The sequence below is a fragment of the Enhydra lutris genome, unplaced genomic scaffold (assembly GCF_002288905.1).
Source record: "Enhydra lutris kenyoni isolate GAN:26980312 unplaced genomic scaffold, ASM228890v2 scaffoldscaffold15, whole genome shotgun sequence".
Lineage (NCBI taxonomy): Eukaryota > Metazoa > Chordata > Mammalia > Carnivora > Mustelidae > Enhydra > Enhydra lutris.
In genome coordinates this window covers 27,804,479-27,832,448 of record NW_019154099.1, presented here as the reverse complement: position 1 = coordinate 27,832,448, position 27,970 = coordinate 27,804,479, and the positions used below count along the sequence as shown (strand labels likewise).

At 40.5% G+C, this 27,970-nt stretch overlaps 1 protein-coding gene across 1 annotated transcript in view; it reads left to right on the top strand.

The window, feature by feature from the left end:
- The first annotated feature begins 24,569 nt into the window (after positions 1–24,569).
- Positions 24,570–27,970, top strand: part of LOC111147074 (dachshund family transcription factor 1) — a 422,181-nt gene continuing 418,780 nt past the window's right edge. The window contains exon 1 of the mRNA XM_022502954.1: positions 24,570–25,411. Within this exon, the coding sequence (XP_022358662.1) occupies positions 24,570–25,411 (842 nt within the window). The remainder of the gene's footprint in view (positions 25,412–27,970) is intronic.

The following is a 27,970-nucleotide window of genomic DNA, read 5'->3' as shown; positions in this document are numbered from 1 at the left end:
TCAACTTGAGGGCCATATTCCAGCAGGGGAATGTGATGCCTCACGAAAGAGGAAAATCTCCATTCTAAGAGAATTCCCAGCCTGAGCTGAAGAGTTATGTGGCGGTGCTTTAACCCGGAATTCACACTTTAAACGGGTAGAGTATCTCTAGGTTGAAGTTAATATTTTCCCTTATCTGGCGATTCATTGTTGCCAAAGGAGCACATTCTATTTTAAGATGTAGATTTTGATATCTAATATTTTTTTAAATTAAATGGCTTTGAACTTATGTCAGTTGGACGGGGACATTAATTTCTGTACATTAAAGAACACAGTATGACATTTTGAAAAAGAGAGAGAGGGACTGAGAGAATCATGTCTGGACCCATAAGCACATTGCTTCTCTGACCTTTCCAAACCCCCACCCACTCTCTGTTTGTCCCACTGGCCATCTCACAAAGACTCTCACTTTGGGGGAAAAATGGAAGCATTTACAATTGAATTTGTACTTCAAATTGTGTGCTATCAATGGTTGTTGTGGCAAAATATATATACCATACAATTTACCATTTAACAATTTTTTAATCGTTACACTGAATTTTTCAGTGTACATGTCAGTGCCATTAAGTACATTCACAATATTGTGCAACGATTTCCACTACCCATTTTCAGAACTCCTTGAGCTTCCCAAACAGAAACCTTGTACCTATTAAACAGTGACCCTGTTCTCCCTTCCCTTCAGTGTCTGGTAACTTCTACTTTCCTTTCTGTCTCCATGAATTTGCCTATTCTAGATAGCTCATGTAAGTGGAATCATACAGTATTTGAACTTTTTACTGCCTTTTTCATGTCATGTTTTTTTTTTAAGTAAAAAAAAAGACTGCCCTGGTATTTCTGACCATGTGGAGAAAGTCTGGCACAGCTTATATTTACCTTGTGTCTTAGAGTTCCTTGTCTTCCATAAAATTGCCTACAGACACTTTCCATATAGAATCAAAAAAGACGGGACGCCTGGGTGGCTCAGTCGGTTAAGCCACCTCCTTCGGCTCAGGTCATGATCCCAGAATCCGGGGATCCAGTCTCGCAGTGGCCTCCTTGTCCTGCAGGGAGCCTGCTTCTCCGTCTGCCTCTGCCTGCCACTCTGTCTGCTTGTGTTCTTTCTCTGACAAATAAACAGAAACTTAAAAAAAAAAAAAAAAAAAGAACTGCGCCCTAACTGAATACACCTTAAAGTGAACAAGAAAAACCTATACTTCTAGATTTAGTGAGGTAACCAAATTATATTAATGATTAATAACTAAGCTTCTAATTGTGAACTCTTAAATGGGTAAATTTGCCTGAACAGTTTTGAAAGGGCTATTGTGTTGCTCATTTAATGCATACTTCTGAAAATTTAATAAGCTATTTTTAATCATTGTCTATTTTTCTGACAAAAATATCATATAGCCTATTTTCATAAGGATTTGTTATCATTTGACCAACTCTTACAAAGCCTGGATATCATTGCTCTAATTCTTATCTTTAAGTCATGGTCAAATTTTTCTCAGGATTTGTACCCTTTGCTGGTTTGCTTTCATGCCCTTCTGCTTTTTTCTTTAATGTTGCTGTGGTTTGCGGTGTGTGTGGGTGTGTGTGCACGTGCACACATGCATCTAGAAAGCACAAACAACATGGTGGGATTATTAGCCCCGGGGGCTGGAAGTCCAGAGATAGGGTGTTTGGTCTCCATAGTTGCTGGATTTAGTGAAGACTCCTTTCTGCTCTGCTTTCTGGGATATCTGTTTCATCTTAAGTCACTTTTCCAACAGGACTGAAGAATGTCTTCCAGAAGCAATCGGGACTGTATCCTCCCTTCCGGCACCCCACAGAGAAAACAAGAACTTATACTTCTGCCTCAGCATTCCAAATAAGAATGCCAAGATTCTTCGTACCCCTAAGTCCATGTAGTACTCCATAGTTCCTGGGTAAGTATACTGGGGCAATTCTGGGAATTAAGAAGAGGGGCAGGAAGGAATCCCTGCAGATCTACCACAGTATGACTCATTCTCACATCCTGTGAATAAAATGCAGACATATTTTTAAATTATAAAAAATTATAGGAGTGCCTGGGTGGCACAGTTGGTTGAGTATCTGACTCTTGATTTTGGCCCAGGTCATGATCTCAGGGTCCTGGGATTGAGCCCAGAGTTGGGGTCTGTGCTCACCAGAGAGTCTGCTTGAGGATTGTCTCTCTCCCTCTCCTTCTGCCCCTCCCCCTATTCTCTCTCTCCCTTTCTCTCTAAAATAAATAAGTAAATAAATAAATCCTTTAAAAATGTTTAAAATTATAAAAAATCATATTGGGAAGTACGAGATACATGTAATCTAAAGGTGAAATATTTCGGGCGACTGGGTGGCTCAGTGGGTTAAGCCGCTGCCTTCGGCTCAGGTCATGATCTCAGGGTCCTGGGATCGAGTCCCGCATCGGGCTCTCTGCTCAGCAGGGAGCCTGCTTCCCTCTCTCTCTCTCTGCCTGCCTCTCTGTCTACTTGTGATCTCTCTCTGTCAAATAAATAAATAAAATCTTTAAAAAAAAAAAGGTGAAATATTTCAACTGGATACCTATTACTTTATTACTTAGAAAGCTTGACCATACAACTTTGGGATTGTCTAATTTAGAGATCTTGGAAAATAAGGGTAATATTTAGGGAAAAAAAGATGACATACAGAACCCAAAAATGACTTTCATGTATTTTCCTGTGGTCATAGGATAAGGAAATAAGAAGCCTGAGAAAGTAGAGTTTGTATCTACAGAGAAATATCATATCTACTCAATCAGCAATTTCAATCTTTACTTCTAGCATAAGAATGCTTTCTTCTAATGAAGTGGTATAAGGAAAAATAACATGCAAATCAAAGTTACTTTGGTTCAGTTGAAGTAGAAAATCCTGCATAATTTCTTACTCTTATTTTCCTCCTCCTAGTAATTAAATCCCTGTTTGCTTGTTTTCACAGTTAAAATAAGAAGAGCACTAATGTGGAAGTCAGGAGTCATGAAAAAACCTGGATTCTCGTTTTAAATTATTATCTTTCTTGGAAAAGTTACTTAACCTAGAATTCCCTTTCCAATTTTAAGAAATCAGATCTTTAGACTGTTAAACTTCAGTTTAACAGGCTGAAATGTTAAAACCTCAGATATCACATATAAATGTTTACTTCCAGCTTCCACCTCTGGCATTATAAAGAACCAAGTTCTCAGATCAACTCTTTAAGAAAAGAAACTAAAAATTCTGGATAAAACAATTTTAAGTTTTCTTAAACGCGTGAATTAGCTGCTGAGAAAGTAAGATGTTCTGGGGCCTGGGTGGCTCAGTTGGTTGAGTGTGTGACTCTTGACTTCAGCTCAGGTCATGATCTCAGGGTCCTGGGATCCAGCCCCACCTTGGGCTCAGTGCTCAGTGGGGAGTCGGCTTGAGGTTTCTCTCTGCCCCTCCCCCTGCTTGTATGTACGTGCTCTCTCTCTCTCTCAAATAAAATAAGTACATCTTTTAAAAAAGGAAAGTAAGATGAGCTGAGACCAGTAAGTACATGAAAAGCAGGAATTTGAGGGGCGCCTGGGTGGCTCAGCGGGTTAAAGCCTCTGCCTTCGGCTCAGGTCATGATCCCAGGGTCCTGGGATCGAGCCCCACATCGGGCTCTCTGCTCAGCAGGGAGCCTGCTTCCCTTCCTCTCTCTGCCTGCCTGTGATCTCTGTCTGTCAAATAAATAAATAAAATCTTTAAAAAAAAAAAAAAAAGAAAAGCAGGAATTTGAGATAGAAGCAGAGCATGGAAACCTGCCTCAGTGTGAGGACGTTTGCAAATTCAGATCAACTTTAGCTTCACATCTGAGCACTTTGCTGCCTCCTTCCTCTTGCCCTTCCCTTCTTTTCTTGTGGAACACAGCCAAGGAGGAAAAAATGAGGGGCATCAAAAAAGTGGTGGTGTGTTTGGCGTGCAGAGTGTCAGAGCCTGTGGGGCTGACAAAAAAAAAAAAAAAAAAAAAAGATTAAAAAAGAAGAAAAAAGAACACAGTGAGACTGTGGTCTCTGAGAAACAGACTAAGGGTTTTGGGGTTGGGGGTGAGCCTGGTGGTGGGTATTAAGGAGGGCACATACTGCATGGAGCACTGGGTGTGGTGCATAAACAATGAATCTTGGAACACTGAAAAAATAAAATTAAATTGTTTTTAAAGATTTTATTTATTGGGGTGCCTGGGTAGCTCAGTGGGTTAGGGCCTCTGCCTTCGGCTAGGGTCGTGATCCCGGGGTCTTGGGATCGAGCCCTGCATCGGGCTCTCTGCTTGGCAGGGAGCCTGCTTCCCTTACTCTCTCTCTCTGCCTGCCTCTCTGCCTACTTGTGGTCTCTGTCTGTCAAATAAATAAATAAAATCTTTTTTTTTAAAAGATTTTATTTATTTATTTGACAGAGAGAGAGAGAGATCACAAGTAGGCAGAGAGAGAGGGGGAAACAGGCTCCCTGCCAAGCAGAGAGCCCGATGAGGGTGGAGCTCCATCCCAGGACCTTGGGATCATGACCTGAGCTGAAGGCAGAGGCTTTAACCCACTGAGCCACCCAGGCGCCCCTAAAATTAAATTAAAAAAAAAAAAAAAGAACACAGTGAGGTTCAGAGAGTGGTGGGGGGAGGGGCCAGGGTAGGCTGAGTAGACAGCTGAGGAAGCAGGGCTATTGGGATCACTAATATTTTTGTATTTAGACCTATCATCTCATTTTGTGATTTTATTTGTACTACCTTTGAAATTCTGTATTCTCTTCTCTTGCCTTTAATATCCATTCTTGACTCATCTGAGTCAACCAGCACTGTGGGGGCTGCCAGTGGCATTCCATTATTCCTTCTACATTTACAAATTGTCATTCCCTTGCAAGAAGATTTTTCTTCTTCCCAAGTATGTATTTATTACTGTATTTATTTAAACAAATATAATCCATGTATTATTCTTTATTTTCATGCTGAAATTACTCCAGATTTGGTCAGTTGAGCCTTTTCCAGCTGGTTCTTGGCACTTTGCTATGCCTCAAACTATTTAAGGCAAGAGTTGACAGAACTATAAAAACTATAAGAATGAGATCAATCCACGAGCTGGGAGATTTTAGCGCAGTTCTCTTAATAATGATAAATCACGTAGTCAAATAATCAGTAAGATTATGAAAGCTTGAACCACAAAATTAACAAGATTAACTTAAAGAAGCACATAGAATACAGAAACCAATTACATCTGCAATTGTACTGTACACTTTTTTAAAGCACACACAGGGTTTAATAATAGTGACTAAAGCTTATTATACAAACCACTACTCCAAGGATTCCTCAACCTTAACATAACTACTGACATTTTGGTTCAGATAATTCTTTGTTGTGAGGGGGGCCATCCTGTGCCTTGTAGGATATCAAGCAACATTTCTGGCATCTACCCTATAGATGCCAGTAATAACACTTTTGCTCACCTCTTTCCACCCCCATATCTCTGCTGTTAAGCCCATCTATTTCCACCGTACAAAGACTTTCACGTATAAAGAAAAAATATTAAATTGCAGGGAAAAAACCCAAAGAATAATTCTGTGCTCTTAGAGTAGGAAATATTTCTTACACAAGACACAAAATGAGAAATCTATTTAAAAAACAGGAATTTGACTACATTAAAATTAGAATGTCTGTTCATCAGAAACTGTCACGAAGAAAGAGAAAATACAAGGAACAGACTGGGGGTGGGGCTGGAATATGTTTTCAACACATAACTGCCAAAGTGTTAGTATTCAGAATAAATAAATGAATTCTATACATCAAAAAGAAAATACATAAATGGTAAAAAATTTTTAATGGGCAAAAGAACAGAAAGTTGACAGAAGAAGAAAATTCAAAATGTCCAACAAACAACCCTAAAATTTGCATGGAAACAAACAAAATCTCAATGAGAAGAATCTTGAAAAAGAAAAACAATACTGGAAGTATCATGATTTCAGATTTCACATTACATTAAAAAGTGGTAATAATTAAAACAGTATGGTACTGGCATAAAGTAGACACATAGATTAATGGAATAGAAAAGAACACTCAGAAACAAACCCCCAATTATATGGTCAAATAATCTTCAACATAGGAGGAATAGATATGCAACAAAGAAAAGACAGTCTCCTCAACAAATGGTGTTGGGAAAACTGGACAGCCACATGCAAAAGAATTAAACTTGACTGCTTTCTTTCACCATACACCAAACCAAACTCAAAATGGATAAAAAACTTCTATGTGAGACCTGAAATCATAAAAATCTTTGAAGCAATCACAGGCAGCACTCTCTCTGACCTTGGCCATAGCCACATTTTTCTGGATATGTCTCCTGAGGCAAGGGAAATGAAAGCAAAAACGAACTATTGGGACTACATCAAAATAAAAGTTCTGCACAGCAAAGAAAACAATCAGCAAAACCAAAGACAACTTTCCAAATGGGAGAAGATATTTGCAAATGACATATCCAATATAGGGTTAGTATCCAAAATATATACAAAATTGATACAACTCAATACCCAAAAAACAAATAATCCACTTAAAAGATGGGTGGAAGACATAAGTAGACATTTCTCCAAAGAAGACATACAGATGGTCAATGGACACATGAAAAGATACTCAACATCACTCTTCACCAGGGAAATACAAATCAAAACTACAATGAGACATCATCTAACATCTAAATGGCTCCTGGATGGAGCTTTAATGGCTAAAATAAAAAACGTAAGTTACAACAAGTATTGACAAGGATGTGGAGAAAAAAGAACCCTCATGCACCACTGGTGGGAATGCAAACTGGTGCAGCCACTATGGAAAACAGTATGGAAGTTCCTCAAAAACTTAAAAATAGAACTACCTTACAATCCAAGTAATTGCACTATTGGGTATTTACCCCCCAAAAATACCAAAACTCTCATTCAGAAGGACACATGCACCCCTGTATTTATTGCAGCATTATTTACAATAGCAAAACTTTGGAAGCAGCCCAAGTGTCCATCCATAGATAAATGGATAAAGAAGAGGCAGTATGTATATACAATGGAATATTATCCAGCCACAAAAAAAAGAATGAAATCCTGCTATTTGCAACAACGTGGATGGATCTAGAGAGTGTAATGCTAAGTGAAATAAGTCAGGCAGAGAAAGACAAATACCATATGACTTCTTTCATATGTGGAGTTTAAGAAACAAAACAAATTAACAAAGGAAAAAAAGAGAGAGAAACTAACCAAGAAATAGACTCTTAACTATAGAGAACAAACTGATGGCTACCAGAGGGAAGGTGTGTGGAAGGAGGGAGAAAATAAGGAATGGGAATTAAAGAGTATACTTTCTATGACCAAAAAAAAAAAAAAAAAAATTAAAAAAGAAGAAAAAAGAAAAAACTCCAGGTGTCCAAAAACCATATGAGAAAATTCCCAATCTTAGTAATGAGGAACTGTAAATTAAAACTGCCATTGGTTTCCATTTCATATACACCTAACTAGCAAAATTTCAAAAGTTCTAGAATATTAGGAGTTGAGAAAAATATTGAACAACTTTTGAGATTTCAAGTGATATAATAACTTGGAAAATAATTTGACCTATTTAATAATTTTAAAGATGTGTACACCCTATTAGCAAGCAAGTCCACTCATAGGTATGTACCCTAGTGTCTTAGTCTCCTCAAATAGTCATAACAAAATGCCATAGACTGACTAGCTTGAACAACAGAAATTTGTTTCTCATAGTCCTAGAGACTGCGAATCCAAGATCAAGGTGCTGGCTAATTGGGTTTCTGGTGAGGACTCTTTTCCTGGCTTGTAAACAGCCATCTTCTCACTGTGTCCTCACATGGCCTTTTCTCTGCATGCATGTGGAAAGAGAGAGGAAGACAGAGGGAGAGAGGGAAATACCTCTTCCTCTTCTTATAAGACCACCAATCCTATTAGATTCAGGCTCCATCTTCACAACTTCTTTAACCTAGTTACTTTCTACTCTATGTCCAAAAGCAGTCATACTGATGGTTGAGACTTCAGCATGTGAATGGGGGGGGCGGGGCGGGGCATGATTCAATCCACAGCACCTAAAGAATGTTTTGCATGTGTCCACAAGTTAACATCTACAGGAGTATTCACAGCCAATGCAATTGCCTGGTAAAACCCCAGCCTCGACTACAATGGCAATAATCTAATCACCAGACATGTAATGAAACCACTGTACACCATGCAACCCAGCTGAGGTGACCAAACAAGAAGTATCATCTCAGCCCTCCCACAAAAGCACAAACTAAATGAAATAGTGATTTTTTTTTTTAAAGCCATGAAGTTCTGGGTTGTATTATAGCAGAAAAAAACTAACCAATAGAGTACAAGGGATATTCTAAATGTCTTGAATTTGCATATACTTCAAATTTATCCAAATTGATTGAAATGAACAAGTGCTTACTAAACGCACATGTGCACAGGCCAAAATCCCTCATTCTCCAGCTGGTAAGATGAAACAGTGAGATACAAACCTGTTCAAAATTTAAACTGCTCAAGCTAAAAAGAGCAGCTCAAGGCAATGATTTTTAAAGTTTTAATAATATAACAGATTAATAGCTAAATAATAGATACAACAAACAATAAGACAAAAAGTAGATTCTCAGGAAAGTTATTAAGAAGTTATTAAGAAGTAATAAGTTATTAATTTATCCATTATTTTATTATTATTAAAATTAATAATTATTAATAATTATATATTAATAATATAATTATTTAAAAACTATATTCTCTTTTTTAAAGATTGATTGATTGATTGATTGATTGGAGAGAGAGAGAGAACACAAGCAAGGTGTCGGGACAGAGAGAAGCAGGCTCCCGCTGAGCAGGGAGCCGTACTCAGGGCTCCATGCCAAGACCCCAGGATCATGACCCCGACCCAAAGGAAGATGCTTGGCCAACTGAGCCACCAAGGTGTCCCTAAACACTATATTCTTAAGTAAGTTAAGCAAGTAGATGTTGGAAGAGGCATTCATAAGGAAGAACTAAGACATGGGCTCTAACATGGTCTATTCCTTTTACTTGTGGTAGGTCATTTATCACTCAGTGAACATTGCATACCTTCTATATTCCAACCACTATGCCGGACAGAGAATACAATAAGGAATGAAATAGAAAAAGTCTAAAGGAACTTAGTACTAGCAAAGGTAGTCACACAATAAAAGAGTAAATAACCTAGTGTAAAATTACAAGTTAAGAATAATACTAAGAAGTAAAAGAACAGAATTCTGTCCAGTATCTAATAAGAATGAATGGAAGTACTTTCATCACAGGTGTCATGTGATTTAATTTACAAACTTAGCATTTTATATTTCCTAAAATAAAAATTATTCCTGGGAGTTTTGAAATACAAAACAAGAGAGATAGAAAAAGTCTTCAAGGTCATGCTCCGTACTAACTTGGACTTCATTCCAAAGGCAAAGCGGTGCCATTGAAGAGTTTAAGTATACGGACTTAGGTGAACAGATTATATTAAGGACAGTGCACTCACATTCCAGTGTGGATCTGGAAACAATGCTAATGGATGAAGGGCAAGACTAGGAAGGAGAGTCAGCTAGGAGTCTCTGGCAACAATCCCAGCAAGAAATAGTGAAAACTTGATTGTCTTCAATTTCCTGTTGCAACAGGACTATCACTACAGAATATGGATCTAATACAGGAGTTGGGTTTAGCATATGAGCGAGTTTTAGAATGATCACTGAGGGGACTGGGAGATAGAGCTGATCAAGGGCACATAAGATAGATAAATGGCCCTCTAATGGCATAAAAGATCACATTATTTTTCATGGTTGTAGAGCAAGCACTTGGTGATTATCTGTCAAGTATTCCTCAATCGTTCGTCTGGAAAGTTCTCCCCATTCTAAGAAACTTCTCAGCTTCCCTCCTAAAAAAAAAACAACAACAGCAAAAACAGAAACCCGTATCTCTCTTGCTAAGTTGTTTTGCCTTACTGGCTACAGTGCTTGATTTGTGAATGGATATCTGTGTCAACCTGAACCAGTCCTAAGGCCTGAATGATGGGTGGTAACTAACATACTCAGAATCAGGAATTATTCAAGGTCTTTATTTTAAATTACATAATCATCATTACAATGCAATGAAGTAGATACGGTTAGGCTCTCCTTTCTTTCAGATAAGGAAATCAAGGCACTGTGTTGTCAACTTGTCCCTGGTCACACACAGACCAGGCTTTAAATGCCAGGTGTCTCATTTTGCATCCCACACATTCCTAAACATTAGCTAACACTGCCCTTGACAGGTTTCTTCACCCAGAAACATGTATATGTCGCAAGGTGACCCATGCAGAGCCTGTTCTTGGATTCCGGACCTCAGGTATCAAGAAAGCTAATCCCAGTCCATCTCCGGTGGTAGAGCTAGAAGCACAGAGTATGGTTGCTACTCGGCACCGTGAATCCAGCTGCGGGAAAGCATCTAGACCACGAAACTGGGGGAGGACGTCCTGAAAACGCGTCCTCAGAGATCAGAATAATATAAGGAGATGCCTGAAATCTCTGGTTGCAGTTACCACTGAAACTACCCGGAGCCATGACCTCCTATTAACGTGGCGATGTGAGCTTCTTCAGCACCCTTTCTGGATAAACTGGCTTAAATTTAAAGCTTGTAACTCAGAGTCATGAATAATTAAGGCTACCGATCTGCATAGCTGTGGGACAGTCTTTAGCAATGCTCAGTCATCCAGAGGGATAGCAGATTGCTTTATTAGTCCTGGTTAGGGATTCAGGAGGCAGCTGTGTTAGGAAGACAGGGACACAGATAAGTTGAGCATGTCGAAAACAGGTGGGAAAATAAGGAAGACCAAAAGGGAGTGTGTTATAGTACAGAAGAAAGCAGGCCCGGAGTGGACTGAAATTTAACCCCTCTAGCCTCGGTTTGCTCATTTTGGCTTTGGGATAATAATAATTGCCTGCCTTTCATATGTTGGGAAGATTAAATGAGGTAACTTATATAAAGCATTTAACACAGTGCATGGCATATAGTAATTGCTCCATAAATGTTGTTGTCCCTGAGGTCCGTACTCCATACTATGAGAACATAGATTCATAAAGAAAAGATGTTTGAACCGATCGCGAAGGACAGAAGTAGATGGATAGGTAAAAGGAGGCAGATGTTTCTTTCTCTTACGCTCTCATGCCCACTTGTTCATCCCCTAACTTGCACTGCAGGTGATACTAGACTCCTACACACATTCCACAGAGGCTAAAGTCATAGTCCAAAGAATGTAAATAGAGGAATTCAGTGATAAAGTCTAAGTAATACGCAAAGTCACTAAAGACCAAAATTTAAAACCAAACCCTATCGGGCATTTAAATTTTAGATTTTTCTTTGCAACCAAAATGCTTAGTTATTAAAACATTACTAATACACATAATTGTAACATCACAGATGAAATCTCTCCTGCCTGTAACAAATGTGATTTCAGCTTGTACTTTTGCAATGAGTGATGAAGAAACTTCCAGATGGAGAGGTGTAATTTGTGAGATTTTCCCTCGTCTATTCACATTGGCTTTAACTTCCATTTTAAATTACAGAGAGAATTCCCAAAATTTCAAATAGCCCCAAGAGATCTGGTGAAATAGCTAATCTCTTTCTATGAGCATGCTAACAAAAGCAATTTCTTACCAAGCTATATGCTACCCAGTGGGACTGATAATGAATCTGCATTATGGTAACCTTTATAAGAAGGGAAGATAAGAAGACCTTTTGGGGAGGTGTATTTATTAGGTGGTGAATGTGTCTCTTTGCATGTGGATTCTTCTGTTTAGACCCACTTTTCACTGAACTATGCCAAGGCCTTCTGTCGTTCTGCCTTCAACAACACGTCGAAATTTATACTACCCATCCCATTACATACCACAATGTCAGTAAATATCAAACACCAATGTGCTGTAACAGCTTTCTCAGTGTTGAATTTCTCTCATTTGAAAAGGCACTAGATTTACGTCCCTGATTATGGGCTTGATACTAATTTCCCTCTAGGATTTATAAAAGAGTTCAAACTTGTGCTAACAGAGAGTAGTGTGTTTGTTTGTTGTTTGTTTGTTTGTTTATAAATTGGAAAAGGGGGGAACTGCATGCTGTCACCCAAATATAAAGAGGCAGCATTTACTGGGAGTCTCCTATAGAGGGCACCTTCACCTTATTGGAAACCCAACGGAAAGAGAAACTCAGGGGTTAGCAGAGAAATCGCTGAACCTTAAAGTCAGAAGCTCTCACTTGCTTCTGCTAACCAGTTTTCCTCTCTATGGTATCTTTGTTACCTTATCTTTAGTAAGAACTGGCATTCTCTCCATAATCATTCATAGATGCAGGCCAGTAACACTACCTTATTATTATGTTCAGCTCGCTTGTGGGTGAGCTGGAGACAGCTGTTCATATTACCTAAGAGGCAACAGATCAATGAAAGGAAGGGAAGGACAAGTTTTGAGCTGCCTTTTTGCAACAATGTCCTTTATACAACAGAGGATATTTTTAAAGCATTGTATCAGAAAACAAAGGCTGATAATAAAGTATAATGTTTACAAAACAAACTTTTGCTGTGTTGTTATGATTACCGAGAGCTTTCAGAATAAAATTACTTAAGTAGAAACAAAATGTAAGTATTTTTTGGATACCAAAAATACCATGGGTTATAGACTATAAATATAAAGAAAATAATTGCTATTTAGAATTCTGAAAATAGACGTGTGTGTGTGTGTGTGTGTGTGTGTGTGTGTGTATAAAGCTATTCCTTGAAACTGTTCCTGTGTAGCTAAACTATAAAAAGATACTTTAGTATTCTATTATTAAAATAATAATCAAACTGTAAAAGTAGAAACATATTTTCATAGAAAATATTCTTTTAAAAAATGTTCAGCATAAGTGCTGTACACATCGAGAAGACTTCAGATACAGCATTATTTTGACACTGATTTTGAATGTCTTACGTCTTATGATTGGTAATAATATTAACGTACATAAATCAAATATACATAACTTTGCACATTTACTTTTGACAATTCCTGACTCGGAGACTTCTTTTGGACATTCAATAAGCTACCAGATTTATTAGAACACTTTGGCTAAGAAACTGATAATGATTATTCCTGAATATCAAGATAAAAAGCAACATAGAAGACAGAGTTTATCTCTTTACATTGGCATATAAAACGCCCATCTGCTTAGTTACTGGATGTCCACCTAAAACTTATTATAGTTACAATGAAACTTATCAATTACACATTATGAATTCTTTACTTTTATATTGGGTGTTTAGAAGTAATTAAGTTTCCAATGGTTACTACTGGCATACAGCATTTGGGAACATTTTTGCTTTCCTTTAAGTTCTACTTTAAATAGACTTCAAATCATTGTAAATGCATTTTAGCTATTGAAACTGGTTTGATCGTATGTCTTTTTTAATGTTTTATTCAGTCAAGGTCTAAAGCTTCCTGTTAGGACCAAAATGTTCAGATTATTGGAAATTTTAATTCCTCTTTACTAAGAACGATCATCAATGTGTCAATCAAATCTCTTACATAAAAATATAAAAGTACTCCCCGCTAAGCGTAATGTTCGAATTTATGCACTTGCTGTTATCGGTGTGTTTCAAAATCAGTCAGATTTGTTTCTGTGGGAAAAAGACCCATTTTCTTATTCGGCTGAGTCAGTTGCCTTGTCCTGGAGAATGCCTAGGGTAGGCCCCAATCCACCTGCCCAGGCATTCCCGCCTCATTGTTGACATTTCCTGGTGTTCAGTGGTTTCTCCTACTTTGTTGCATTCCAGAGCTCAAGGCGCTTCTTTGAAGATACAAGGCCATTCAAGTCTTCTCTACTTTGCAGCCTCACTCTAAAAGGAGAGTAAATGAAAAAGCCACGCAGTTCAGACAATTTAAATGGGGCAGCAGGAGGGCTGTGCTATTGCTCTGTTGGGAATAGCTGTGAGTGATCCCTGAATCATCTCTTGGAAAAGAAGTAGAGTGCCCTTTCTTGAAGTCAGGATGAAAAAGGATAGGAGAAAGAGGCTGGATGGTCCCCTATGGAAAAGCAAACTAAGGCTGGTAAGAGACTACAGATAAGTAATGTGTTTACACAATCAACTGCTGGTTTCATGCCTGATTTTGCAAAGCACTTCAACAAATGACTTTTACTGGTAGGTGCTGCTTTTTCTAATCAAAGGAAACCAGAGATCATCAAAAAAGTCGAGGAACCCCAGGGGTTTTTGCACTTTGACTAAGTTTTTTAACATCACGTGCTAGTTAAGTATTTCTCTAGATCTCAAAATCTTATCCCTGAAATAACAGTATTTCCTCAACTCTTTTTCAGGATTCTCCATCCTCATCACGCTGCCTTCCAACACCCGAGTGCATACATTTGAGCAGCAACAGAGAACACATCAGTAACCCTGTCGGGGCATCTAGAAATTCTTTAAACAGTGGTAGAAACTGGCCAAGAACCATGAGGCCAGATCCAACTGTGCCAGTCTATTATTTTTGCAGTCCCCTTATCCCCTTATATATTGATTATATATATATATATATATATATATATATATATATATATATTTCCTCTCCTTACCTCAAAAAAGGTTTCCTTCAAGAATAGCTGGGGAAAAAAAATAAACCACCCTGAGGAACTGAATCTAATTCCTGGCTTCAGCCTCAACTTAGCTGTGAGTACAGAGGCAAGTTCTCATATTTTAACAAAACATGTCAGTTTCCTCTTTTGCAAGATCAGGGATGATGTGTAAGGATGAATCTAATGGATTTGGTAGTGAGAGGCTGCCTGCAAGTCTCCGCTGGGGAGGTTTCTGAGATTGCCTCGAGCTCCCAGGGAAGGATCTAAGAATTATTTGTGATGGGTGGTATGGTCATTGGATGGGAAAACGGCAGGAATAGACCTGCAATTTGGGGTTTCGATGATCTTCCAGGCTTCCCTAACACAAAATTTCATTGATGTTATGGTAATAAGACTCAACCGAGAGCATGTATACGAAGGTCTGATCAGGAAGAATATCTTTGTCTTCTTTACATCCTCAGGAACCAGCATCAAATCAGTACACAAAAATAGGTGTGCTTCATGTAACAGAGATTGTGTGCATTAAGGTGACAGCAGTATTAAAGTAAAGAGTACACCAACTATCGCACATGCTTCTGTTTGCTCACATCTGGGAGGCAGAATTTCACACGCGAACCTGCATTCCTTCATCATCTGTAGCAACACATCAGAATATACTGTCACTTACATTCCATTCTTTGTGAAGACCCCAATGGGTCCTCCGATGACTAAGGAAAGATTTCATTCTATATGAGACCCAGATACAAGCCTTAGTTATAGGGTTAGGATTCTCTTTTCTAGCTATTTGATCTAGTATCTCTGGATCTTTGCCTCAAGAATATCTCTAAATTAGTTGTATATTAGAACAAATCAGAGCATATCTAAAATTTTGCAAGTCTTCAATATCCTGTTCGGAATCAAATGACCTACGATTTGAAGAATGAGCAGTCAACACAATTTGGGGACGAAGGAAAAGGGTGGATAATAGAGAAGCAGTTTTAATCACATAACATCCAGCACAGGCTAAACATTACCCTAGCTATCCAAAAGGGACAGTAATGACTTGAGACCACTGGAAGAGAAATATATCAACAAGTGTGAAAGCATAGATAATTGCCTTACTCGTCGAACTCCATGGAAGTTACAATACTCAGGGATAAATCTGCAGAGATTCCTGGATGTGCTGAATCTTGAGCCAATTGCTAAGTTCTAAATGCTGACTGACATAGGAAATGGTCTTTTTCTTGAGTTCCTTGGCTCAATACACAAGGAAGGCATGCTGGCCATGTGAATGAAATGAACTCTGGTTCAAAACCAAAATGACTTTACAATATGGGAAGAAAGCATGTGCCTGAGGACGGCAGTGGTGCAACCTGTCCCCCTATGCCAGAGTACTGCTCGGAGCCTGTGCCTTGATTATGTTAAACAAGAAGAAAGCAGCCTGTGAAGAATTCTTAGGAAGTGGTTTCTTATATAGCATCCTGCCAGCATCCATAATGCTCTCCTGGAAACTGGTGGAGTGAGGAATTGATCTGGGAAAATGTATCCAAGTAAAAAAATAACAACAACTTAGAGCCAGGCACAGGCATTCCTAGCAGAGAGGTCTTACTACTATTTGTACCGGTAATGCTCAAAACGGTTCATTTCTAAATTTAAAATGGGCCAGTTACTTTCTCAGAGCCATTGTGTTCATCCTTTTCCATTCCATTGTTAAAAAACGCACCTTTGTTTCAGGATTTAACCTTTGCTAAAGCTCAGGGATGAAACAATCACAACAAAACACCTCCCCCTTAAAACTAGTACTTCAGAGCCCTGTTAAATCAAAAGAAAAATTCCTTCTCTCCTCCTCAGTCCCACAGCCCCTCAGGATTTTAAATGGTAATGACCAGTTCATTTGAGAAAATGGCATTTTAGTGCTCCCCTTCACAAGCTCTTAAGGCATATGAGGTGTCTCTTTCCCAGTGATGTGCACCTCCTTTTGTTTTCTGGCATTACTGGAACTGACCTGGCATGGATCACTGGGTGAGCAGGCAATCTTAAACACTTCTCATATAAATTACTGGTTCCTTTCCAAGTGCAATTGCTCACAGGGTAATACACCATTTTACAACTCTGATAGCAATGTCTCTTCGTTCTACTGGGTTCCCCCCCCCCCCCCCCCCCAGGAAATGAACAGACAAAAAAGACTGATGGAGATGTGAACCTTCGAAATGTGCAGTCTGGTTCAACCTTGAGTATGTACATACTGGGCGTTTGGGGATCCTTCAGATCTTGTATTTCCTTCTTTTACACCTCTCAAGTCTTTTCCTGCTTTAAAAGCCATCTACAAGAACAAAAATATCAAAATGACACACTCCACACATGTGGACATTATAAAAAGCTAGGCAGTAATAAATATGGACATATACGAAAAGCTACTTTCAAAAATTTTTCCAGGAAAGAAAATAATGCTCACACTTTATGGTGCACATTTATTAGGTAGAAATGACACATCTTGCTTCCATGCAAATGAGGCTTACCGTTAATTGAGCACTCCAAGAGTCACTGGATGCTAATGATGGCCACATTTTCCAAGCCAGCGTCTTTTTTCCCATGAACTCTAATGACAAGGTGTGTTTTTACTGACAGTTGACTCGGATCAGAGCTTGCAGTATTGTATTTCAGGTTGTGGCTCTGTAAAGCCCTGTAACTTTCTTTGAAGTTAAATAGTGTCAATCTGTTTCCATGTCTGAATAACTCTTAGAAGAGCCTGCCTGACCCAAGTCAACTCATTGAAACATACTATTTCCCCATAATTGATGTTCCAAATGAATGTCCTTTCATAATAAAATGTGCTGGAAAACAAAACAGCTTTGCATCCGGCACAAGTTGCATCATAATTAAATTTTATTTTATCCCATCGAGGCATGCTAAATGTTGAGCAAAATATAATTTTAAGTAATTTGTTTGTATTCTTATCTGTAGGAGTTGGAAATTAACAGCGTTGCTAGTTTGCGTTTACTGTTAAGCCTGGAGAGCAGAGAGATTGCTTTGCAAACATTACAGTTATTATGTCTGCAGTTGGTACTCTTTGTATAAATTATTGATCAGCCAGCTTATTTTTCTTTCTGCTTAATGGATATTATAGCATAGCCGTTTACAACGCTATAGTTAAGGTTGTGTCAGCACTTCCATTATAATAAACCCTCTGTTACAGGGGGTTTATAACTTGTTGTAAAAATTTGCTCTGGGCTGAAACTTGACATACAAGATCTCCTGCTAGAAGGTGGCAATTGTTATTCTTTCAACTTAAAAAAAAAAAAAACAAAAAAAACCCTCTTTGTTCTGAAGGGCAATAAATAAATAAACAGTTTATTCTTTTCTAACAATCCTTGAAATTTCTGACTTCAAATAGAACAATTTTTATAAGCTATTTGTTAGACAGTGACGTCTTCTTTTACTTAATAAAGCAAAGAGGAAAAAAGACTAAGATAATGAATTACAACAAGAAAGCAGTCAATCAACATAAACTTTAAAAATTGAGTTTAATACATTTCTCCTAACATTACAAAATTATGCAATAATTCATGTTCTAATATCAAACACACATTTATATGATGTAAGACTCCTTCCCACCCCCATTCCCAGCTATACACCCCTTAAACCATTCATAGGTCTTAATACTGATCTTTAGAGGAAAATGAGTTAAGGGTATTTAAAAAGAAAGATGCATGACATGTAGAAACTGCCTCGTATTAAAAGGTACAATTGAAGGTAAAATATTTACTAGAAAGCTGGGGCTTTAAATGTCTGCCTGACTTTTTGACCTTACTTCAATCCAGCCTGCTTTTCCCCTCACAATGGTCTGACTGAAGAGATGAAGGGAATTAATCTCAATTTATATTATTCTTGTTGCTGCTTCCTTTTACAATCCAACTCTAAAATGATCTCACTGTGTTTGTTTTTTTATCAAATATTTGGCTGTGCAACTCAATACCAACCCACAGATGGAATTAGGACACTTACACTGGAAGTAAAGAGTGATGGACAAGTATAACTAAATTATCAGGGAGAGTTGACTGCCTGTCATGGAAATGATGTAGTTTGGAGTCAGGAAAACAATTCCAGGATGATTTTTGTTTTCCTTTGTAATGATACTTCTCTTTGCCATTACCGTCTCTCTCCCCTGGCATGGGTTTCAAGATTTCTTAAAATATGCTCCACAACCAACAGAGTATTTTTGGCTCCATGTCACCTTCATTCTGAACCAGGAGAAAAGGAGGTAAGGATAGAAGTTTAGGGAGAGAGGAACAGTGGTGCAAACCCTGCCATTTGGCTCTGAGATTTACGCAAACAGGAATATGAAGAGATAATCACTATATGCGTTCTGTAAGCATATATATATATATACGGTCCATGCATTTCCATGCTGTTAAACAGGTCGGAGTTATTTATAACCATTTAAAGCACTTCTTCATTAAGGACAGAAGTTTGTAATGTAAAGTTTCAGTGCTTCAAGTTATAGTGTGTTCACCTTCAGTTCCCCACCTTCTGTCCTTTGGGTAATTTATCACGGAGCTCTCTGAGCCTGATTAGAGAGTGTATCCGTGAGATAAAAGCCTTGTTCTTGTTCTTGAGAAGAGGCAGGGAATTGGAAAAGAGGGGAAGACTGTGGAAGTGAGAGTCACTAAAAGTCAGAAGTTGGAACCCTACGTGGGGCAGGCAGAGGCAGAAAGTGTAGAAGTAGAGAAGTCTGAGCTTAAAGCAGTCAAAGTTTATCTGCTGAGCTGATTGGAGAGGCCGAGTGTCTAAGTTAAAAAGGCTTGAGAGAGTTACTTGGCATAATTTCTCCATCTTCAATGATTTACTACTGAAGTGCAAACATCAATTTTGGACTCTCTCCTGAGAAACGTTTAACAAAGTCAGTGAACTACTGGTACCCTGATATCTTTCTAGATTTGCCAAACTTGGATAGCTCTTTAATAAACCTCTGCCTGAAGTTAATTTCAGTTTTTTTTTTTTCTTTTTCCTATTAAGGAAACAGGTCCATTAGTAAATATGCAGATGTAAAAATGATCTTCCTCTTTACTTCTCCGTTGTGATATATCTTAGAATTGTTCAGAAGTGCACTCTATTGTTAAAGCTATTTGTGCCGGGTGCGCTAATGCACTCTTTGATTGAGTGAATTAGCAGTCATAACAATCTGGCAGTCTGGCCATAGAAGTGTGCTCAAATTGATTTGTGTTATGGCTGGACTGGAAAATCTAGTGTTAGTTGTTTTTTGCCCTGGGGCATTGTTTGTACCAAACTCCACTTTTCATTTAATTTTCCAATACATTTTGAAAGATTGAAATGCTTGTGATCAACATTTGATCCACTTGCATTATTTAAAAAAAAATTCTGAAAGTAATTTCAGATTCCAAAAAACCTTGCTTTCAATTAGAGTAAACATAATTAGAGTGACGTCGTGCTCAGAATGGTAAATCTCCCTTTGAATCTATTAAGCGTGTTATCTCCTTGTCCTGTCACTGAGAGGAATTCAGTATATATCTGGAGAATATATCTGTATTTTTTCTGTGCATGCTTCTAACAGAACTTGGGAAAAACTTAAAAGAATAAAATTGTAACGAACCTTCTCTTGTTGCCTTTGTGCATATGCCCAAATTGTTTCTGTTTCACTTAGTGATGCTATAAAAAGAGGATACTCAAAGCTTTCAGGAAATCTTGAGATATACAAGAAACATGTGCAGATACGTGTTGTCTTTAAGTTACCCAATCATTTGTTTTTTTTTTTATATTTTTCATGAAATATGCATTTTCAATCTTTTTCTTTCAAGTAAGTATATCAATTGCTATACTGAAACTCTGAAGATTTAAAGACATGACTTATCTTGGCTTTTTCAATATTGGTATCTTTCTTACAATCTTCTGCTTTGCAGTCATTTACCAGAATTATAATGCAGCATGAATAAACCTAAAAAATGACTATTGATTACAGAGAAAGCTTTGTGAAATCATTTAGTCAGTTTCCCCACTTGAGAAATCAGTGAATAAAATAGGTCAATAGAAAAGGATGGAAAGGATGTAATACAGTGCTATGCCACCCTGGGTTATAAAAAGGGTCAAAAATAAATCCCCATAGAATTCATGATTTTATACTCATAAAATAAAACGATACTTACCAAATCCCAACTATAAATCCTCCTTCCTACAGATTTATTCTTCTTTTTTAAACCAGAGGTTTGGAAAATACATTTTTATGTTTCCCTGTTTCAGTAGAAGCATTTCCTTGTCACTGCCCCCTTTTAACCAAATAGGATGCCCTCATCATCGAGCTAAAGTGCCTGTTGTCATCCAGGTATTCACCGGGACTTGAGCTGCAACAGCTACTCTGCATTTCCCTACTGTCTCCTACAACCTCACAGCTCTTCTGAAAACTGCATTTCATACTGCACTGAACTCTGTATCCTGTGTCGATTTTTGTTAAGTAATAGATGGTGAGACCTGAGACCACTCTGTCTATTAGTTCCCATTCATTGGGATGTCGTCGGGGGCAAGGGAGGAGCGGGGAGGAGAGGGGTGGGGCCAAGAGGGGGCAGAGGGAGGGAAGAAAATACCTTCCCTGAACTGGTACAAGCTCAGCTTCAAACGACATCCTAGGAAAGAAATTAAAGACTTCTTAATTAGTGCAGCAATTAAGCTTTCTTGGTAGCATTTTAATCAGCACAGGCCCTATCAAAGGACAAACAGAACGATTTGCAGGTCTTTGAATTTTAAACAGTCTTATTGATTTCAGCACAATACGTCTTCACAAAACACAGGGAGAAATTTCTAATATCAGTTACAGTACTTTGAGTTTTGCTTATGCAAATTGAGTGCAGGTTGGAAAAGATGAGATGGAGGAGAAGGACCTAAAACAGCCAGAGATGTAAAACAATAAACAACAAGACAAAAGCTTTGAAACCTAAAGATGCAGTGGAAAGAGTGAGAATTTGAAATCTCTGTGGAGTTGATTTATCTGCTGTTGTTAAATACTGTTTGCCTTAATAATTGGTAACATTTCTCAAAAAAGAAAAAAAAGGGAAAGGAAAGAAAAAGAAAAAAGGAGAGAAAGAATCTTAAATCTTAAAATATTTGAGGTCTTTTTCCTTACTCATTTTAATTTGCATTATAAGCTTTTTCTAATCCTATTGTTTGATCAAAGGGGCAAGTGGTAGTTCCCAGAAAGGGATGAGAGACCTGAGGTGGAGGGAGTGAGCTCCCATTCAGGTGGAGGTAAATGCCCCAAGCCCTACCCAGGAACAGAGCCTGTGCTGGGAGGCGTAGGATTCCCTATAGAAAATTTGGAGTTTGCTTCGAAGCTGGGTGGGATTATGCCTTGGTCAGCTATTATTACTTCCTGCTTGTGGCTTCCGAATATAGCAGGTATTGGGTGAGTGGCGGTTTAAGAAAATGTGAGAAACGAGAATGGGAAGGGCAGATTTTCAGCACTTAATTCCAATTTTTTTTCCAATTTCTGGATCTGGAATTTAAAATGAGGAAACTATAGTTTAGCATTTCAAACTATTTCAGAGTTTATTAAAGTTGTGCATGCAATTCCAAAATAAAATTAGTATTTCGGAGCTCAATATCTTCTCCTCCTCCTCTCATTAACATAGTAATTTGGCATTTTTAAAAAAGGTAATATTTTCCAAAACATGTGTAAACACTTAACGTGGTATTTTGATATATGTGATATATATCGAATCCCTATTTTGGAGGACTGATAGGAGGAGTGAAAAAGTAATATAAATTATTTCTGAGTGTATTAAAATACACTGGCTAACCAGGCCAAACAACTGTGTAAACTTCAGCTATCTTTGTAGAAGTTTATCTACTTTTTGGCAACAATCAATTTTCTGAATCCTTATTACTCTGAAAAGCCTCCTGATGTAACTGCTGGGCCCCCAAAAGTTTAGCATCAACTTAGACAAATTAGTCAGTGGTGCCATATTTCTCTGTAGATCTTTCCAGTAACTTCTGACACTAAACTTCAAAAAGTTTAGAGAATTAAAATGACAAAGAGAAATGTGATAATCATTTCAGCACCAAAATGGCAGAATTTCATTGTGAAATTTCCCAACACGGTGAACCTGGTGCTAATAGTTTACTTTTTAAATATGCCCAATGCTAAAGCATTGTTTCTATATTGTGACATTAATAAACATGTGCAGACAGGATTAAAGCCTAATTATTTAAGATTCTAGAGATACAAACAGAGAACAAACTTGACCTATGCTCAAATCATATGTTGGTCAAGAATCCTTGAAAAAAATAGCTCCATGCAACAAGTTAGAAAGGGAAGAAAGAGAAGGAAAGAAGGCAAAGAGGAAGAGAGTCCGTCTAAACTCAGCCTAGTATTTTAGCACCCTTTCTGCCTTTACAAGTCAACTAGTGAGCTTGTTTTGTTCTTCTCCTTATTTACAAAACACATTTGTACTGACAAACTGAAAAGGACTTTCTCCAAATACACTGGAACTTCTCAAATATGAAAGAAAATGTGTTACTCAACTAACACACTGGCAATTAGCATTGGGTCTTAAAAGATGTGAGGATAGTTGTTTTCTGTGCAAGACAGGTGAATTAATTATAGAGTTTTAAGTAAGAAAAAAATTCAGTGTTTTCTTGTTTTCCACTTTCTAAATCTTCCAGGATGTCCGATCTCCTTAAAGTCTCTAGGTAAAATAAGCATTTCTGACCTGCCTTTGAGGTGAAAGTGAAGTTATTCTGAAGGATCCACATCGTGGCAAGCATTTCTTTCCACAATCCATCAGGAAATAAGAAACTGAATACAGAGGATTCCATTATTCTTAAGTGACTTCAGACTGACTTTCCCCCCACAATTTGAAAGCTGTCCTGGAATTTTCACTATTTTTAAGCTAACAAATCGCTAACAAATAATCTAATAAATAGAGTAAAACAATCAGATGCAGAAAACGTAGGCTTTGCTTACATGTGAATCTTCCTGAAAATAATTTCTTAATAGTCATCAAGTGAGGGGATGTGTTTTCATTTATATCTTATTGCAAAATGAGCGGAGATGTATCCTAAATCCTTGAAGGAGAGCTCAGAGCGCTCTGACTCCTCTTTAAGTTGGCAGGCGATTGCTTAGAAGGTTTTGGAAAAAATTACGAGTCGTCGCGGACGAAATGGAATATTAGACATGCAATCTAACGGTAGTAGAAGAAGAGAAGTAGATCATCTCCCTCTCCTTTTCCGATCGCCACTTCTGTGTCCCCGGCTTTTCCTCTCAGTCCCTCGCATAGTTTCTTCCTTATCCTCCCCCTCCCCTCCTCCTTTTCTCCCTCACTCGCTTTCCGTCTGTGTCTCGCGCTCTCGGAGTGTCTGCTCCGAGTTCCTGGTTGGATAATTTGGGTTAATACTAGTGAGTGAGGTTTTTGCGGCTTCAAAGGGTATTTCAAGTTTCCGGAGCTCCTCCCCTCTGCACCGTGTGACAACAACAACTCGTCCAGCCGGCAGCCTGCACTTTTCAGCTCATTTTCTCTCTGTCATTCCCCTCTCAATCTTTGATCAATGTACTTGCCAGGGAGAACCCAAGTCCTTCAAACCTCCTCCTTTTCACCTTCATCCTTAACTTTGTGCTAGAGCGGGACCCACACAACAACAGCCGACCCTCCCCCCCCCCCCCCCCCCCCCCCCAAACCAGCCCCCGATCCCAGCCCCCGGAGAGGACTCGCATTTCGACTTGCGGGACACTTTTGTGCGTTTCTCTCCAGAGCGCCTCTCGCGCTCGCCCCTCCTGCACTCGCTCTTTCTTACCCTCACCTCCTTTTTTCCCCCTTTCTCTCCCTTTCTCCTTCTCGTTCTCCCCTAGAGTTGTTGTTCTTGTTGACCCCTAGCTCCTTCTCCCCCCTTTTCCCCCTTCCCCTCCCCGGGGTGTGTGGCAACTTTTCCCCTCGCTTCTCCTTCTTCTGTTTCCCCTTATATGTGACCATGGCAGTGCCGGCGGCTTTGATCCCTCCGACCCAGCTGGTCCCCCCTCAACCCCCGATCTCCACGTCTGCTTCCTCCTCCGGCACCACCACCTCCACCTCCTCGGCGACCTCGTCTCCGGCTCCGTCCATCGGGCCCCCGGCGTCCTCAGGGCCAACTCTGTTCCGGCCGGAGCCCATCGCTTCGGCGGCGGCGGCGGCGGCGGCGGCCACAGTCACCTCCACCGGCGGCGGCGGCGGCGGCGGCGCGGGCAACGGAGGCGGCGGCGGCGGCGGCGGCAGCAACTGCAACCCCAGCCTGGCGACCGCGAGCGGCGGCGGCGGCGGCGGCAGCGGCGGCGGCGGCGGCGGCGGCATTAGCGCTGGCGGCGGCGGCGCCTCCAGCACCCCCATCAACGCGAGCACCGGCAGCAGCAGCAGCAGCAGCAGCAGCAGCAGTAGCAGCAGCAGCAGTAGCAGCAGCAGCAGCAGTAGCAGCAGCAGCTGTGGCCCCCTCCCCGGGAAACCCGTGTACTCGACCCCGTCCCCAGTGGAAAACACCCCTCAGAATAATGAGTGCAAAATGGTGGATCTGAGGGGGGCCAAAGTGGCTTCCTTCACGGTGGAGGGCTGCGAGCTGATCTGCCTGCCCCAGGCTTTCGACCTGTTCCTGAAGCACTTGGTGGGGGGCTTGCACACGGTCTACACCAAGCTGAAGCGGCTGGAGATCACGCCGGTGGTGTGCAATGTGGAACAGGTTCGCATCCTGAGGGGACTGGGCGCCATCCAGCCCGGAGTGAACCGCTGCAAACTCATCTCCAGGAAGGACTTCGAGACCCTCTACAATGACTGCACCAACGCAAGGTAAAGAGCGGGGGCAGCCCCGCCGCCCGCGGTCCCTTCCCTCCCGCCTCCTCACCCTTCCCTAGCTCCCTTCCTGGCGCCGCTTGCTCCGCGCGCCCGCGAGCCGCGCGCCCTGGAGAGCACGGCCCTCTCCTCCCTTTCCTCGAGGCTCGCCAGCTGCTCCCGACCTACTGAGAAGTTGGCACCTCACCCTGCCCAGATCTCGCTCTTCCGCCCGGTCCGCACCTTGCTCGCCTGGGCTCAGGGGCTTGGCCGCTGTGGGACGCGGGAACCCCAAGCCTCGGGGCGGAGGGGGTGGGAAGGAGGAGGACGGTGCGTTTCCAGGAGCCACGGCCCCCTTTCTGGGCCGCGCCAGCGTCTGGAGACCCGTTTCAGCCGCGGCTGCCCGAGTGTGTGCTCCTTCAAGCCCGGGTTCCACCGCGAGCCCAGGGGCACCGGTGGGGTTGGTCGGCGGCGCCAAGCCGCGTCCCGGGGGCGGGGAGAGGTCGTGACCCTGACCGCAGGGTTCGGGAGCTGGAGTTCGCGCCCCGGGTGAGGGGCCCGCAAGGAAGCCGCGGGAGTGGGCCCCTTCGGGGTCGGAAGGGGAAAGACCTCCGAGGCGGAGAGGCCCGGGGCAATCCCGAGGGACCCACAGCAAGCTCAGCCCCAAAGCCCTGAGGGGAAGCCCGCTGAAGGGAGGGGTCTGTGTGTGCGCGCACGTGCGCGTGTGTCCGCCTGTGAGCTTGTGCAAAGAAGATAAAGGGGTACTTTAGCCCCGGGGCAGATGCAGGGAACCGGCAGGTTTCCTTCTGTAGGGGGAGGTGACCGGGTGCCTGAGACTCTTGGAAGCTGAACTGGAGAGATGAGGAAAGAAGACTATAGCGCACACTCTCTCGCTCTCCAAACTGGTTTTCATTTTCTTTTTTTTTTTTTTTTCTCCTTCTTCTTCTCCCCCCCCCCTTTTTTTAAGGTTAGTAGCTCACGCAATGAACAGGTGCAAGCTTTGCACTGGGATGTTCTGCAGACCTGTATGTCCTTTGCCGTGGCTACCACAGCCGGGCAAAGCGCGCGAACCCTGGAGGCGGGGGGACCCGGTGTCTGGCTGGACCGGTTTTATGCTAATGAACGATCACTGGGGGGAGGATCTACCGAGAGGGGGCGGGAGTGGGGTAACTTGTCAGTTTCTCGGGGTGGAAGATCCTTCCACCCGCCTTAACAGTTCTGCCTCGTACCCGGTTCGAAGCAGAGGGAAAAGTTGAGAAGCCGGGAGAAAGAGAGTAGGGAAAGTTGGATACTAGAAGCGGGCGCGTGGGAACTGCGCGCAAAATTTGCGCAGACACTTCGGTACCTTCCAAACAAGTTTTAAGACTGGGAGAAGGAACGGAGTTTTACTCTCTTAGGGTGTGTGTCCACTGGTAGTGCTAGGGAAACTGAGGTGGGAAGGAATGAGAGGTAGGATGAGACCAGAAGGAAGCAAGGTGAAAAGTCCCTAGCCGTTTCTTCCTTAGGAGACTTCTGACTAGTGCCCAGGGAAGGCTGTAGGACGGAAAAGGCTTCAACTCCAACCCTGCAAATGACTTATTCTGACCCAACCAGAAACTCTTTTCCTTGTTTGCCATTTTTTGCATGGGGGCATGGGTGTGGGTCTGGGTTTAGAACCTCCATTTCTATTATTTTTGGGTGAATGCTGAGAGCGTGCATGTGTGTAGGCGCGCGCACGTGCCCAAGAGTATGGACAGGTGGCAGTAAAGATTGAGGGGTAATCTTGATCACTAAACGTCATTTACTGAGATAATTGGAGTTCTTGGACGTCCAGACGATAAAATATTTGCCAACAATCTATTGTTAAAACTACTGGGATCAGGGTAGAAAATTGTTGCAGAGTTGTTACAAAGAATGCTAGTAGAAATTTGAAACCAGTTCAGATATGATTGTTATAAAATTGTCTACCTATTCAGTAAATTGGGGAAGAGCTACTGTTTTTCTCTTTAGTAATCAAACCACTTTGCTCTTGAAATCTCTTTGTGTGTTTCTTACAGTACATACTGTACTTGATAATTAATGATCATTTCACATAACACAAAAAAATTGCTAGCGAAACTTCCTTCAATGACAGCAACGCTATAATCAACGTAAAGCAGCAGGTAGTGTTACATCTTTTACAATTATTCCCTTGATTTTTTTTTTTCCTGAAATTTTTGCTTTGAGTTTGGAACTGAAGTCCTCACTATATGGTTGGAGAATATTCCTAAAAGTTATTAACAAAAATGTTTTAATTAGTTTCTTTTCCCCTGCAGTTAGCAATAGCTCTGGAGTTTAAACTTTCACAGAAAGATAAGTCCAATGGAACTGTTTTATCCCTTCAAAAATATTTCATTACTACTCTAATTATATTTCCATCACCTGGTCGTAATACTTTACAATTTATTGTGTTATTCTAAACCTCAGTTTCAGGTTATTTTTAAGTTAAACGTAAGTTTGTTGATTTCATCTTGCATTTTGATCTTTTATCAACTACAAGGCTTACTCAAACCTAAATACATGCAAATACTGCAGTCATTAACCTTAGAAGATGTGTAA